Raw genomic sequence first — 13,405 nt, forward strand, 5'->3', positions numbered from 1 at the left:
CTTAGGTTCGTCACTAATTGCACACCAAAAACATACATTTCCTCCTTCTACCAATTCCTCACAAATATTGGATCTTGGTCTAAAAATATAAACGCTGCCTGCTTTGGTCACTTCTGGGTCCATTTCTATGGCACGTCTATGCCTGTGCTTACAATTATTTTCTTTTCTCCTGTAAATCTGTCTTTGTTAGTTTTATTATCAGTCCAGCCTCAGGAACTCAAGAGGGGCAGAGGAGGAGATTTCCCTCCTGACAAATCCAAGTTGTCTTCTCTTCAGCCTCACTCTGTAGAACCTCTTAGGAAACTCAGTCCTCACGGGCCACTTTCAGACTCCTGACATCACCTTGCCAGTTGTGTTCTTCTGGCATCTCTTCGTTGCATTTCCATCTCACCCTTCAATATTTTTCCAAATCGCTGTGACATTTCAGTGTCCATTGTCTGGATATACACAGTTTATTAGTCATTCCCTAGGATAGGTCATCTTGGTCCTTTCCAAATTTTGGCAAATATGAATAAAGCTAAGTAAGCATCGTGTGCAGGGTTTTCTCTGGACTAAAGCCTTATTGTCTTTCGGGTACATACAAAAGAGCACTATTGCTGCAACACAGATAAGAGTATGTTTAGTTTTGCAAGAAGCCACCAGAAGAGCTCCCAGGGTGCATCCCGTTTTGCATCCCCACCTGCAGTGAATGGACCCCCTGCCGCTCCACATCCTCCCAGTGTTTAAGGTTCTCAGAGTCCTGACTTGTTACACTCTTGTAAGTTTTCAGGGATATGTCCTTGTTCTGATTGACATTTCCCTGTGATAAATGTTCTCCCATAGCCTTATTTGTAAACTCTTTCTCTTTTTGGTCAGGTGTCTGTTAAGGATTTTAGCCCATTTTTTAATAGTTTTATTTCTTTCTTATTGTTGAGTTTAAGACTTCTTGGCACATATTAGATAACAATCAGATATAGTAGATATGTCTTTTGCAAATATTTTCTGCCAATCTCTAGCTTGCCTTTGGGTAAATTTTAAATGTATTTTGTATGCTTCTCAATTATTACTTGTTGTGTTTCTATTACAATGAAAAGTGGAGTTAAACATTCACTTCCTAAGCCATGGGAACTTTATGTGGGAACATGTCACAGTACACTCAAAGGCCTCTTTCAGATACTACAAGGATGGAATGGGTAAACAAAGGGGAGACTTCTTCAGAGATGCTCTTCTGGAAAAATAGAAATGTACCAACATACCCTCCTTCCTGTCTTGCTGATGAGAACTGTGCCGCGTGTCCACAGAGACACAGATCCTTGAGGAGAGAGTGAGATTTCATCAGCTAGAATGACCGTTTACTAACAATACATTTTACCCGTGATGGATCTGAGTTTATGAATGATTGTTACTTGAATGATTCAATGGATTTAGCAATGGTTGAAAACAAAATCAATACCTTGAATTATTATTATTAATTTTAATTTATGTTGCCCCAGAGAAGAGTTTGACAATTACAATTTCAGTAACACAGTTCAATAATTTTGACTTATACCTCTTAAAATTTAGATACCACGTTGTTTCACAATAAATGTTTCATCTACATCCCTCACATTTGAAACTGGATTCCAAGTGGACCTAGAAGATGAAATGTGAGGACAGCGAATCTCTCTACATTCAGTAACATCTAAGGCAACAAATCTAATATCACAGGAGGACACTGCTGATTTCCAAGTATAGTTCCTGCTTCTTCTTTGCTCAGTGATTCTAACAAAGATACAAAGTGACCTAAACCATTTGGTCTGAATGTTCCTGAAGTCCACACCTCATTCTGGTCTTATACTCTCAAGATTTTATGAGGGAAATCACAGAGACCATCAGAAGGCCCTGTCCACGTGGTCACCATGAAGCCCACCACCGTCAATCCTTCTCCCTCCAATCACAATGGTCAGACCCTCTTGATGTGACCATCACTGGTAACCTGCAAAGCAATATGACTTAAATCTCACCACTTCCTTTTACCATCACCCATTGGTCATCTCTAATGGGTATTCTCCCCAGCATTATATTATGATCTAGTCTCCAGACATAATGGCCTGCAATTATCTCCACAAAGGAAAAATATCTTCTTTTTACTCCTGGTGACCTAACACATTTTTCCTAGGGTTAAATAGACCCTAACAACACATCCGCAACCACTGAAATGTAAAGAAACCTGTTATATATCCTTCTATGTTAACATGAATTTGGATGGATCTGCTCAAATCCACCAGCTCAAGAAGGGGTGGTCAGATGCTGGGGCATCTGCATAAATGCAGGCCCTTCTTCCACGTGGTGAAATATAGGCTTACCTGGTTCTAGGTTTTAGATGCCATCCCTTCCACTCCCCTATCACACAGGATATCAGCTCAATTTTCAGGTCCTGACAACAGGGTCCAGACTTCTCCTGTGATTCTTGTCCATATTACTTTGGTTGGCTCTCCTATTATCGACATTCAATCAGGAAGATTCTTTAGTATTTTATTTACTCTGCAAATAGTATTGGAAAAGCTAGAAGAAGTATAGTACTCTGTTCATGAAATAGTATGGAGTAAATATCTTCTCATAGACAGCAGCCTCGACATCAGTCAGTGTACAGGTGAGATCACTGGGCTGAGGGAGAGCTGACAGGTGTGACCTCGCAGGGCAGGAGTGGAGCCAGTGCTACATGTACAAGGGTGTCCGTCAGAGATGGGGACTCACATTGGTCTTTCTTTTTCCCAGGAGTGGTAACATCACCGAAGACACTGATGACAACATTCAACACCCGTGGCACACCCACTATAAATTTCAGACATACCATTACCACCGTGATCCCCGATTTACATCCTTGAAGACTGAAATGCAGATGGTGAGGCCACATCCTCAGTGCCCACAGTGAGATGGGATGGAGCTGTGCTCTGCTCTCCAGCACCACTTACTTATATGACCTCGGGCACAGTTCCAGGACTCACTGACCCAGGGACTCGGGAAAGCTGCTCTCAGGTGGACTTTTCAAAGGAAACTGCTTGCTGAGGTGGGGGCTTTCCTCTGACCATGACACCCTCATACTCTGAAAGCCATTCACTGTGAAGGTTTACTTCCAAGAATCATGCGTGTTCTCTAACCCATTGCGGTGGGAACTGTGTTCCCTGAGCTCCAATGTCACTGGCAGTGACAGAATTAGAAAGGAACACTTCTAGAAGGAGTGAGTCTGTGCACTGTGACCAGGTCACCTGCCCAGCATATTGGAGTCCTGAGGAGACTCCCGTAGCTGTCTGTTCTTAGTCCTTGGTAGCCATGGGGATTCCTCAATGTCCACCCTTAAGGAAGGAGCCCTGAAGCTCACGGTGTTCCTACAGACACTCAGTTGTGCACAGGAAAAAGGCAGGGCAGGCTACTGGCCAGGTCAGCAGTACTAGGAACCATGACCATCTCAGCAAGAATGACTGCCTTGTCCACAAAATACGCTGTGTGTTTAGTTGTTATGAATAAATCCACCTCCAGAGCAACTCTTGATCATATTTAAACTGTTTCAGGTGAAGAAATGCTCACCCTAGTTAAGGGAAACACGAAGTCCGTTGTGAATTATGATTAACATTAAATTTTACCTAACTTTGTCTGAATTCAATGTGATTATTACATGTGTGATTTCTCTCAAATACTTGCATATCCAGGAAATAAACATGAGATAATGCAGAAAGGGCAAAAAATACTAGTTTGTTTCAGACAACTTGGAGGACCCTGAATGTTTGATGGGTATTTATGTGAAATATATACATCCGTGCGATTAAAGTCTATTCCCCAAATCTGCCATTAATCTTAGAGCACATCTGATTTCCTGACTAGCCCTTCAGCATCATTTCATTCCTGGGCAAAGAGTCCCCCAGGCTTCAGGAGGGGGACCCCAGGTGGGGGCTGAGTTCTCTGAGGGCACAGTCAGCACCCTGCTCACAGGGGGAGCCCCAGGTACAGGGACCTCCCTTCACTACTTGATGCTTTTTATAAAAAGGTCCCTCCTATATGCAAATATCCCCTTAGACCACAAGGTAAAAACAAAGTACCAGTTCACTTAAATACGGGTTTCTCCTCATGCTTGAAGACATTTTCTGGGCTTGATGAATCTCATCTGCAAGAAGATGAATCCACTGTGGTTCTTCCTCTTTCTGGTGTCAGCTCCCAGAGGTGAGTGTCTCAGGGATTCAGCCATGAACACACGGGGAAGCTGCATCTGAGCCCATGAGTCACCGTGGTTCTCTCTGTCCACAGGTGTCCTGACCCAGGGGCAGCTGCAGGAGTCGGGACCCAGCCTGGTGAAGCCCTCCCAGACCCTCTCCCTCACCTGCACTGTCTCCGGATTCTCATTAACCAGTTATGATGTAGGCTGGGTCCGACAGGCTCCAGGAAAGGGGCTGGAGTATGTTGGTGTGATCGATTATGATGGAAACGCATATTATAACCCAACTCTGAAGTCCCGGCTCAGCATCACCAGGGACACCTCCAAGAGCCAAGTCTATTTATCACTGAGCAGCCTGACAACTGAAGACACCGCCGTGTATTACTGTGCAGGCAACACAGTGAGGGGAAGTCAGTGTGAGGCCAGACAAAAACCTCCCTGCACGGAGGCCCGTAACCACCAGGGGGAGATAAGGACCCACAAAGTACAGGGCTGAGGCCTGCAGCAGGTGCAGAGAGGGGCTGGGAGGCAATTCTTGTTAGAACCTCTGCTTTCCTCTTCCTGCCCAGGAGCTCCACCAGAGACCCTGTTCTGTATCCTAATGTTCCATTGTTGCGGATTATGTTGTGTCTAGAAAATTTTGTGTGCATGTACATATTTGCTTAATTTTATTTTTGTTATAGTTGTGTATATATATTTATTCACATGCACACACACATATAATATTCAAGAACTGAGGTTGTTTTTCATTTCTTTATCTTTTTCTCAACGGAGCTCTAAACAACCCTGCGGCTCACCATAAGGTTCACTTTGAGCCTGAAGTTCGTGAAACTTGTAAATATCCTGAGAATGCACATGAGAATTTTAAACAGTATTAATTGTTGTTCTGTTTTTGTACGTGTGGAAGGAAGAGACACACCCTCCTGCATTCAGCAACCTGCACAAACAGTTTGAATTCTGCAGCAGGCAGTGTTATAGACTCAGATGCCAGAGTGCTCCAATACTGCACATACAATGATCCTCACTATTCAGATTCCATTATCTGCAAATTCACCTACTTCTAGCTGTCATGAGCACCCCAAAGTAAACACTGTCATTTTGTGCTCATTCACGGACAGTAACAATGTGGCCCGTTGTTTGAATCACCCAACACACACACACACACATTCCCAGCTGAGGTCAGTCAAGCTGATGCTCTCTTTTCTTGTTTCAACTCCCGTCATGTAATTGAGCATTTTCTGGGGTCAAATTAGTGCCATGCTTTTCATATTTCTGGGATTCTTGGCGATTGTTTAAGGTAGTCACAGGCATAGGGTTGAAGAACAGTCTAGTGTCCCTACGCACCAATGGCTGTGACTGGACTTAGGAAAAATATACATGAGAGATCAGCTTCATTCAGGCATGAGTTATATGGCGATGGGTGGTGAAAATCATACTCATGTTTCCAATATAAATCTCATCCAAAACCAAAAGACAAAACTCACTGCTGCATATGGAATGCAGCCTTGGAAGCTTGGCTTAATTCCAAATACAGCAGGGCAAGTGGGGGCTTATAGCCAAGAAGAGGGTGGGTGGACTGGACTGGAAATAATTAACAGAAGAAATAGAGGCTAAGGGGATTCTGGTTACTTAGCCTCACAAGGATTCTTGCTGAAGGGAGACCAGGGTGATCAGATACCATGTGGGTGATAGGAGGTTTGATGGATTTGATCAAATACTGAGGGCGATCAGAGTTCAAGGGTGGGAGATTTTCATTATTCTCACTTAACAGGGGTCTTGACAAAACCTGGCCATGCAAATATAAACACAGAAGCCCACAGGTCAAGACTAGCTGAGAAGAGCATTACAAGGAGCCTGTTGGCTAAGGGGTGGTCAAGGGTCTTTGTCACACTTAAGAAGAGTAATAATGAACATACAAGTAAACCAGGGATGCACACAGACACACAGAGAAAAGACCATCTGAGGATTCAGTGAGAAGAGGTCCATCTGCAAGAAAAGGAGAAACGCCTGAGAAGGACCCAAACCTCCTGACACCGTGACCTTAGACTTCTAGCCTCCAGGTCTGAGAGGAATACATTTCTGTAGTTTAATCCACCCATCTGTTATTCTGTAATGGCCACACTAGCCTACTAATACACCTATAATATAGACGCAGATAGACATATATGGAAATGTAAGTATCGTATTGGAAAACAAATATCACCCATTCTTCAGAGGTGACATGAAGCTGTGTCCACCCTGGATCTCAGCCAGCACCCTCCTCCAGAGCCCTAGACAAGGACCAGCCGTGACCATCTTTATATGGAAACATGCTTCCTACCTGCACATCACACCCAGGCTCAAGGGGAAAACACAGCACCTGTGCTACTCAGAGTCAGGGTTCTCATCTTCACTGACATAACTCTCTGAAAGTCAAAGCATTAATCAAAATGAACATGAAAACCTTCTGGTCACTCCTCCTCTTGCTGGCATCTCTGAGCTGTGAGCATCGCCTGGGTCTGAGGAAGGTGGAATTATGGGGTGACATCTGCGAAGTGGGTGTCTCATTGTTTCTCCTTTCCCAGATGTCCTGTCCCAGGTGCTGGTGCAGGAATCGGGCCCAGGACTATTGAACACCCCCTCCCTCACCTGCTCAGTCTCTGGATTCTCCATCATAAACAGTACTGACTGCTGGGACTGGATCCCTCAGCCCCCAGGGAAAGGGCTGGAGTGACTGGGGTGCTTTGATTCTGGGAATAGCACAGCATACAACCTATCTCCCCAAACATGACTCTCCACCTCCAGACAAACCTCACAAATTCAGTTTTCCCTGCAGCTCAGCTCCGTGATGCCCTAGGACACAGCCCTGTGTTACTGTCCCAGGAGGCTCAGTGAGAAGTCAGGGTGAGTCCAGACACGACCCTCCCTGCAGGGGCCTCTCTAACCACCAGGGGGCGCTCGGGTTCATCAGGACACAAGAGGACCAATTTCAGGGCAGGCGCAGATGTCATGGACGGGTTTTCTCTCAGAAGCTGTGGTTTCTCCGCTGGATCATTGCCGCCCTGCAGGCTCCCTCCGTAATGATTCCAGGGAGAGACTTCCCTGGTGGTCCAGTGGGTGGTAAGTCTCTGAGCTCCCAATGCAGGGGGCCCGGGTTCAATCCCTGGTCTGGAAAATAAATCCCGCATGCATGTCACAACTAAGAGTTCCCATGCCGCAACTAAGAAATAATGATACCAGGTAACTTTCTTGTCCCTAAACTTGAGACTTTTTTCATGGAGTCAGGCTTGTCTGTCTTTCCCCATCTATCTTTGGACGAGCCGCACAGAAATATTTCTTCATGAGACGTTTATTTGAAGATTAGGTGACTACTTTCTGTTCTTAGTTGTCAAGTTTTTAATCGTTTAATGACATAAATAATTTTTACTGTTGAACTTTAAATCTGCTTTCCACCGTCACATGGATTTCCAATTCCTCTCATCCTGAAAATCTCCCCAGTCCTGTTTGATGCAATGCCTTTCACTTGAATAATATGAGTCATGTTTATATTCAGAAATGGATGTCCATATAGCACTGGAGTCATTCTCTCCTCAGAGGACATTTTGAAATGTCGGGACACAGGTTGGGCTGTAACGTGTGGGCTGTGTTGCCTGTACCTTGTTATCTAGTGTGGAGATTGTTAATAGATAATTAGATAAAATAGAGACATCGATAAAAGGGAACAGAAACAGGTGTATCCCAATCATATGGAAAATAACCATAAAATCTGTCTACATAACCCATTTTTAGGGAGTGGTAAAGGCTCGAGTGTGTAAAGATGATACAAGCACCCGTATGAAGTTATTTGTATAAACATATATAGTCAAACAATTTTTGTAAATACTATTCTAGCTCACTCCTCAATCCCATGGTGAGTGTCTGCTTTTCTCTCTAAGAAATCGACAAATACATTCCAATTGGCTGCCATTGGCATTCCTTCCACAAGCGGATGAGGGGACTTTTGCTCTACAGCATCCCCAATATTTGAATTCCTTATTATTTTGTGCTTTAACTGTTGTAATAAGTGAGTAGCAATATCTCATCTTCGTGTTATTTTATATTTCCTTAATGAAGAATGCTGTTAAAACCTTTTATCTCTTCTTTGTGGAAGTATCTTCAGATTACTGGCACAGTGTTCATTATTTTCATTTTTTGTTGCTGTTGTTGAGCTGTGAATTAGCTGTATATTCATGATACAAGTCCTTTATAAATATGATATTAGAAAGCACATTCTCCAAGTCTGTGCTTTGATTCCCTTATCAGTGAAGTTATTGTTGCTGTTGCTATTGTTGTTTTCAGGACAGAATTTTTAAAGCATACAGAAAAATTACACATTTATTTTATGAATGATGTTTCGGATATTATACCTGAAAATTCATCATGGAACTCAAGGACACCCATAAATTCTGCCACGTCCCTACGCCAGGCCACATTCAGGGATGGAGGGTTAAGTCCGCCTTCTTGAAGGGAGGATGACTGTGATGAGTTACCTGACGTTATCCCTTAAGGGAGATTTATCCTACCTTCTGCATTAGATATATTTATTCAATCTCTATATAAGTATGAATCAAGGTATTTCTTTCATACCTTGTGTTAAGGTTATATATTAAGTTATTTCCTTTGCTCCTGTAATTGTTACCGCTTCTCAGCCATGGAGAGCTCTTTCAGATTGTCTCCTGTATCCTCTTTATGGGCCCCCATCCATTTGTGTGAACACTTCCTTACCTTCTGGTGCTACAAGAATCTGCAGGATAATCATGCGTATTCTCTTCTCCGGCCCTAGAATTAGCCATGCCTCAGATGAGTTGTGGGTCCTTTTCTGGAGAATAGTATTAGCAACCAAAAGAGTGGGTATTGGGATAATAATCCTGGTGTCCTGTCTACTAGGGGCATTTCCTCTAGATCCTGTAAGCTAACAAACCTTGGAAATATATCTGTGAGCACTACCGCACGTATACACACGCACGTCTGCAACTATCTCTGTATCTCACCTTCGGACCTGTGTTAAGGTAAATGTGAGGTCACTCTTACATCTCCGATCCTAGTGCAACATCACATGGGTAAATCCAGCCTTTCCCCCTTGCTTGTCTGTTACTTTCCATCCAACAGTGAGAAGACTGGCTCCACCGATGCCATCCAGCTACTAATTGTTCAATTCCACGGGCACAGTAGTAAAAGAATTCCTAGCCGGTCTCCTGATGGAAATACCATTATCCACCAGGCTCTAGTGCTTATGTGCAGTGGCTTAGAACTTAGCCTTCAGACTCCACTCATTTCCAAAGTCACTTAGTTCAAAACCTATTTTCCCACCTTCTTCAGACATGTTAATTCATAGATTCACTATAATATTAGGTATCATCTATACAGTGTGCATCGTCCCATCCTTGAGTCTCTGACTTATAAATGAAATTTATATTTATATTCAATAAGGTTCACTCTCTCTGCTATTACTTTATATATTTTGACAAGTTCATAGTGCAATGTTTCCACCACTGCAATTTCATACAGAAGAATTTCATTATCCTTAAATATTGTCCATGTTTCACTTATCAAAGACCTTCTCCCAAATTCCTGCGAAATGCTCATCTGCTTGCTTTATATATAGACTTGCCTTTACCGAAATGGGAAATAGGTGAAATTGAACGTTTTCAGACCGATTTTATAACTAGCAATATGCATTTAGGATTCCCTCATGTCCTTTCATGGTAGAATAGTTTAATATTTCAATTGCTGAATACAATTCCACAGCATGGATACATCACGCATTGTTTATCTACTAATTTATGGAAGAACGTATTTGTTGCTTCCATTTTTTCTCAATTGTAAATGAAGAGACCACAATAATTCATGGGCAGTCTATGATGGAGCTATAAGCTTCAAGTCAGTTAGGTAAATGTTAGGAGCATGACTTCTGGCATCTTATATTAAGCTCTGTCCTCGTGTGTAAGTGACTGCCCTGAGGAAGGGCTCTGATGCAGGGACCACTCAGGTGTCCCAGTCATCTTGCTGAAAGGAAGTCAGAGCCCAAGCAATGTCCACACGAGGTGGACACAAGGCCCAGCCCTCAGACCTGGCTGAGCCCCCAGCCTACAGTCAGGGTCACCCTCCCTTACACGTGCGTGTGCATCACGGGAGCAGATCCTGCAGCTGAACGTGAGCCTCTCACAGTGACCCTGCATGGGGCAGGGTGGTCTTCTCCTACAGGCCCTCCCAAAGCAGACACGGTGAACAAAATAAAGACCTGCTGTCTGTGGAAACTGTCAAGGGTTGTGGCAGGGTTTTGTGCGTCAGTCAACACCTGAAACATTATTCGTCATTTCCGCGTGCGATCCTATTTCACCATTTCATATGTGGTAAATATGTGGCATAGTTGGACTGGATGAGGCGACAAAGATCACACTCTAAGTGGAGATGCTATGCCACAGTGCAGATCCAAGTCCAGAGCCAAGGTCTTCCTCCCCATGATACAGGAGGACGGACCTAAGAGCTCAGGCGGGAATCCTGGGCTGTCCCAGGTAGGAAGACACACCTGTGTGAATAGAGAGGTAACACCATCTGATTCACACTTTAGCAGGACCACGCTGACACTGGTGAGGCAGTTAGTTAGGAGACATTGGGGCACTATTACACCTTAACCACACTCGACCTCAAGGCATCCATTTCTAGTTTAATCTTGTAGTAGTTTTTATTCCATTCAGCAGCCTATGTCAGGATTACTCTTCTTATTCTTTGTTATTCTGTGAGCATTTGTCTCTCTCCAAGATTTAAATTTGTTGCTGTCTTAGTTCTACAATTATCTGATATATTGGTGAGATTTTGATAATGTGCCACTTGTTCCATTTTGAGGTTGTTTTAAGAACATTAAATAAGAAGCATTTTCTCAGCTTCTCATCTCTCTACATCTCCAAGACGATTATCAGCTTTATTGGAACACCCAGAAACTGGAAACCATTCCAATATCACACATCAGCTTAATAAATAAGCCAATCATGCTATGATCATTCTTTACACGCCACCTGTTCTTAAAACCAAGGATTCTTGATACACACAAAAACGTGATAGTATTCACAACTATTTGTGCTGAGTAAAATAAGCCATAACAATAAAAATACAGATAATATGATCGCACTTTTATAAATTCTAGAAAATGAAAAGTAACCTGAAGTAACAAGGGAAGATCAATGCGTAGGTGGGGACAGGATGGAAGGTAAGAAGGGACAGGAAGGAGGAAACCCAGAAACTACTGAAAATAATGAGAGGAATTGATTTGTTCTCTCCTGATAATGCTGATGCCTACGTCAGTATTTATCAGAGTGCTCATTCTGAGTTTGTGCGCTTTATTATATGTCAATCACCTCATTAAAGTAATTACAGATAAAGAAATGCATGACTTGCGAGGGAAGGAGTGACGGAAAGATATTGAAACATAAGAGACCCTTGAAAATACTTCTCATGAACCCTGACCCCCTCCATGTATTTTAGGTAAACCGTAGAATAGAGCAAAGTCATAAAGATCCCATTACAGGAGGGGGATCTGCAAACCTCACCCTGCAAGTCCAACTCTGTCCTGGAATAGGTTCAAGGGAGCAGGCTGGCCCAGAGCACAGGGGCAGATGCTGGATCTAACGGTCACCCCATGTTTATTCCTGGACACTCCACAAACCTTCTATACCTCTGGGTGTAGTTTACACCTCTAGTATGAGGGTAACAATGACAGCTACCTCACAGGATGTGTGTGCATATGTAAAATGACATATGGATCTTAAATGTTTACTCTGGAAGAATCACATAATGAAAGTTATATTTCCCAAATGCTATCAACACCACAAAATCCGAGACACTCACACCTGCTCTGAGACCCTCCCCTTTGTGAGGACATTCAATGACATGGCCTCTTATATACTAGAAGGTCATGCAAATAGGGTCCTTCCTCTGCTGATATAAAGCAGCCCCAGCCCTGAACCTGCAGCTCTGGGAGAGGAGCTCCAGCCCGGGATTCCCAGGTGCTCCCATTTGGGGTTCAGGACAGAACACTCACCATGGAGTTTGGGCTGAGCTGGGTTGTCCTTGTTGCTATTTTACAAGGTAATTCATGGAGAGCAAGAGATACTGAGGATGTGAGTGGATGTGAGTGAGGGAATCAGTGGATGTGTGACAGTCTCCTGACCAGTATGTCTCTGTGTTTGCAGGTGTCCAGTGTGAGGTGCAGCTGGTGGAGTCTGGGAGAGGTCTGATGCAGCCAGGGGGGTCTCTGAGACTCTCTTGTGCAGCGTCTGGGTTCACCTTCAGTAACTATCCCATGAGCTGGCTCCGCCAGGCTCCAGGGAAGGGGCTGGACAGGGTCTCAGTTATTAGTAGTACTGGTGGTAGCACATACTATGCAGACTCTGAAGGGCCGATTCACCATCTCCAGAGATAACTCCAAGAACACACTTTATCTGCAAATGAACAGCCTCAGATCTGAGTACACGCCTGTGTATTATTGTGTGAAAGATACACAGAGAGGGGAAGTCAGTGTGAACCCAGACACAAACCTCCTTGCAGGGAGACAGGAGGGGGGATGCAAGGGGCACTCAGGACATACAACTGTGTGTTTCAGCCCCTAGAGCAGGTGCAGATGGTAGTTAAGGGCGGCTTTCCTGTCAGGGTCTGGGGTTTCCTCTCCATATAGTAGTTTTCCCTGGGGAACCTCTCTGTACTCATCCATGGTTCTTTACGTACACATTCAGGCTCAGAATTCCAAAGACTTTTCGAAATGGGAGGGGGGGAAATGTCATATATGTAAGGCAGAGACTCAAAGTTAGATATTCATGTTTTCGCTTGTCTAAATCTTGTCTAAATTGACCTGTTTCAAAACTATCCCAGCGGATGTATAAAGAGTTGAAAAGATTCTTCCTTCCTCATTATGATACCTCAGCCCTGCCCTACTGGTAGACCAGCTGTCCTTGCCAGGATGCTGGCTCTTGACTTGCCTGCTAACCTCTTGCATGAGAAATGTAAATGAGCTGAGCAGCACCCGATCCTCACTGGGTTACAGGGAATGATGCCACTTAGAGGGGACGTGGGTAGGGGTGTTTCTACATGTGCTCCTTGCTTCCAAGTCCAAGAGAATCCCTATACGCTTAGATAATACCTGCATCCTGTTCTACTGTGCAGTTTATTTTATGTCAAATATTCACTGTCAAAGCTATTACCAATAGACGCATATGTAGTCGGTAA

General features: G+C 43.7%; 1 gene segment (V, D, J or C); it reads left to right on the plus strand.

The window, feature by feature from the left end:
• Nucleotides 1-4,100: 4,100 nt before the first annotated feature.
• Nucleotides 4,101-4,568, plus strand: LOC132358178 (immunoglobulin heavy variable 4-39-like; the record flags this gene model as incomplete). The annotated part of the segment is given in 2 exon segments: nucleotides 4,101-4,176; nucleotides 4,261-4,568. Coding segments are annotated over 2 exon segments (375 nt in total), but the record flags the coding sequence as incomplete, so codon positions are not given.
• Nucleotides 4,569-13,405: the final 8,837 nt, after the last annotated feature.

Source organism: Balaenoptera ricei (assembly GCF_028023285.1).
Source record: "Balaenoptera ricei isolate mBalRic1 chromosome 2 unlocalized genomic scaffold, mBalRic1.hap2 SUPER_2_unloc_6, whole genome shotgun sequence".
Taxonomy (NCBI): Eukaryota; Metazoa; Chordata; class Mammalia; order Artiodactyla; family Balaenopteridae; genus Balaenoptera; species Balaenoptera ricei.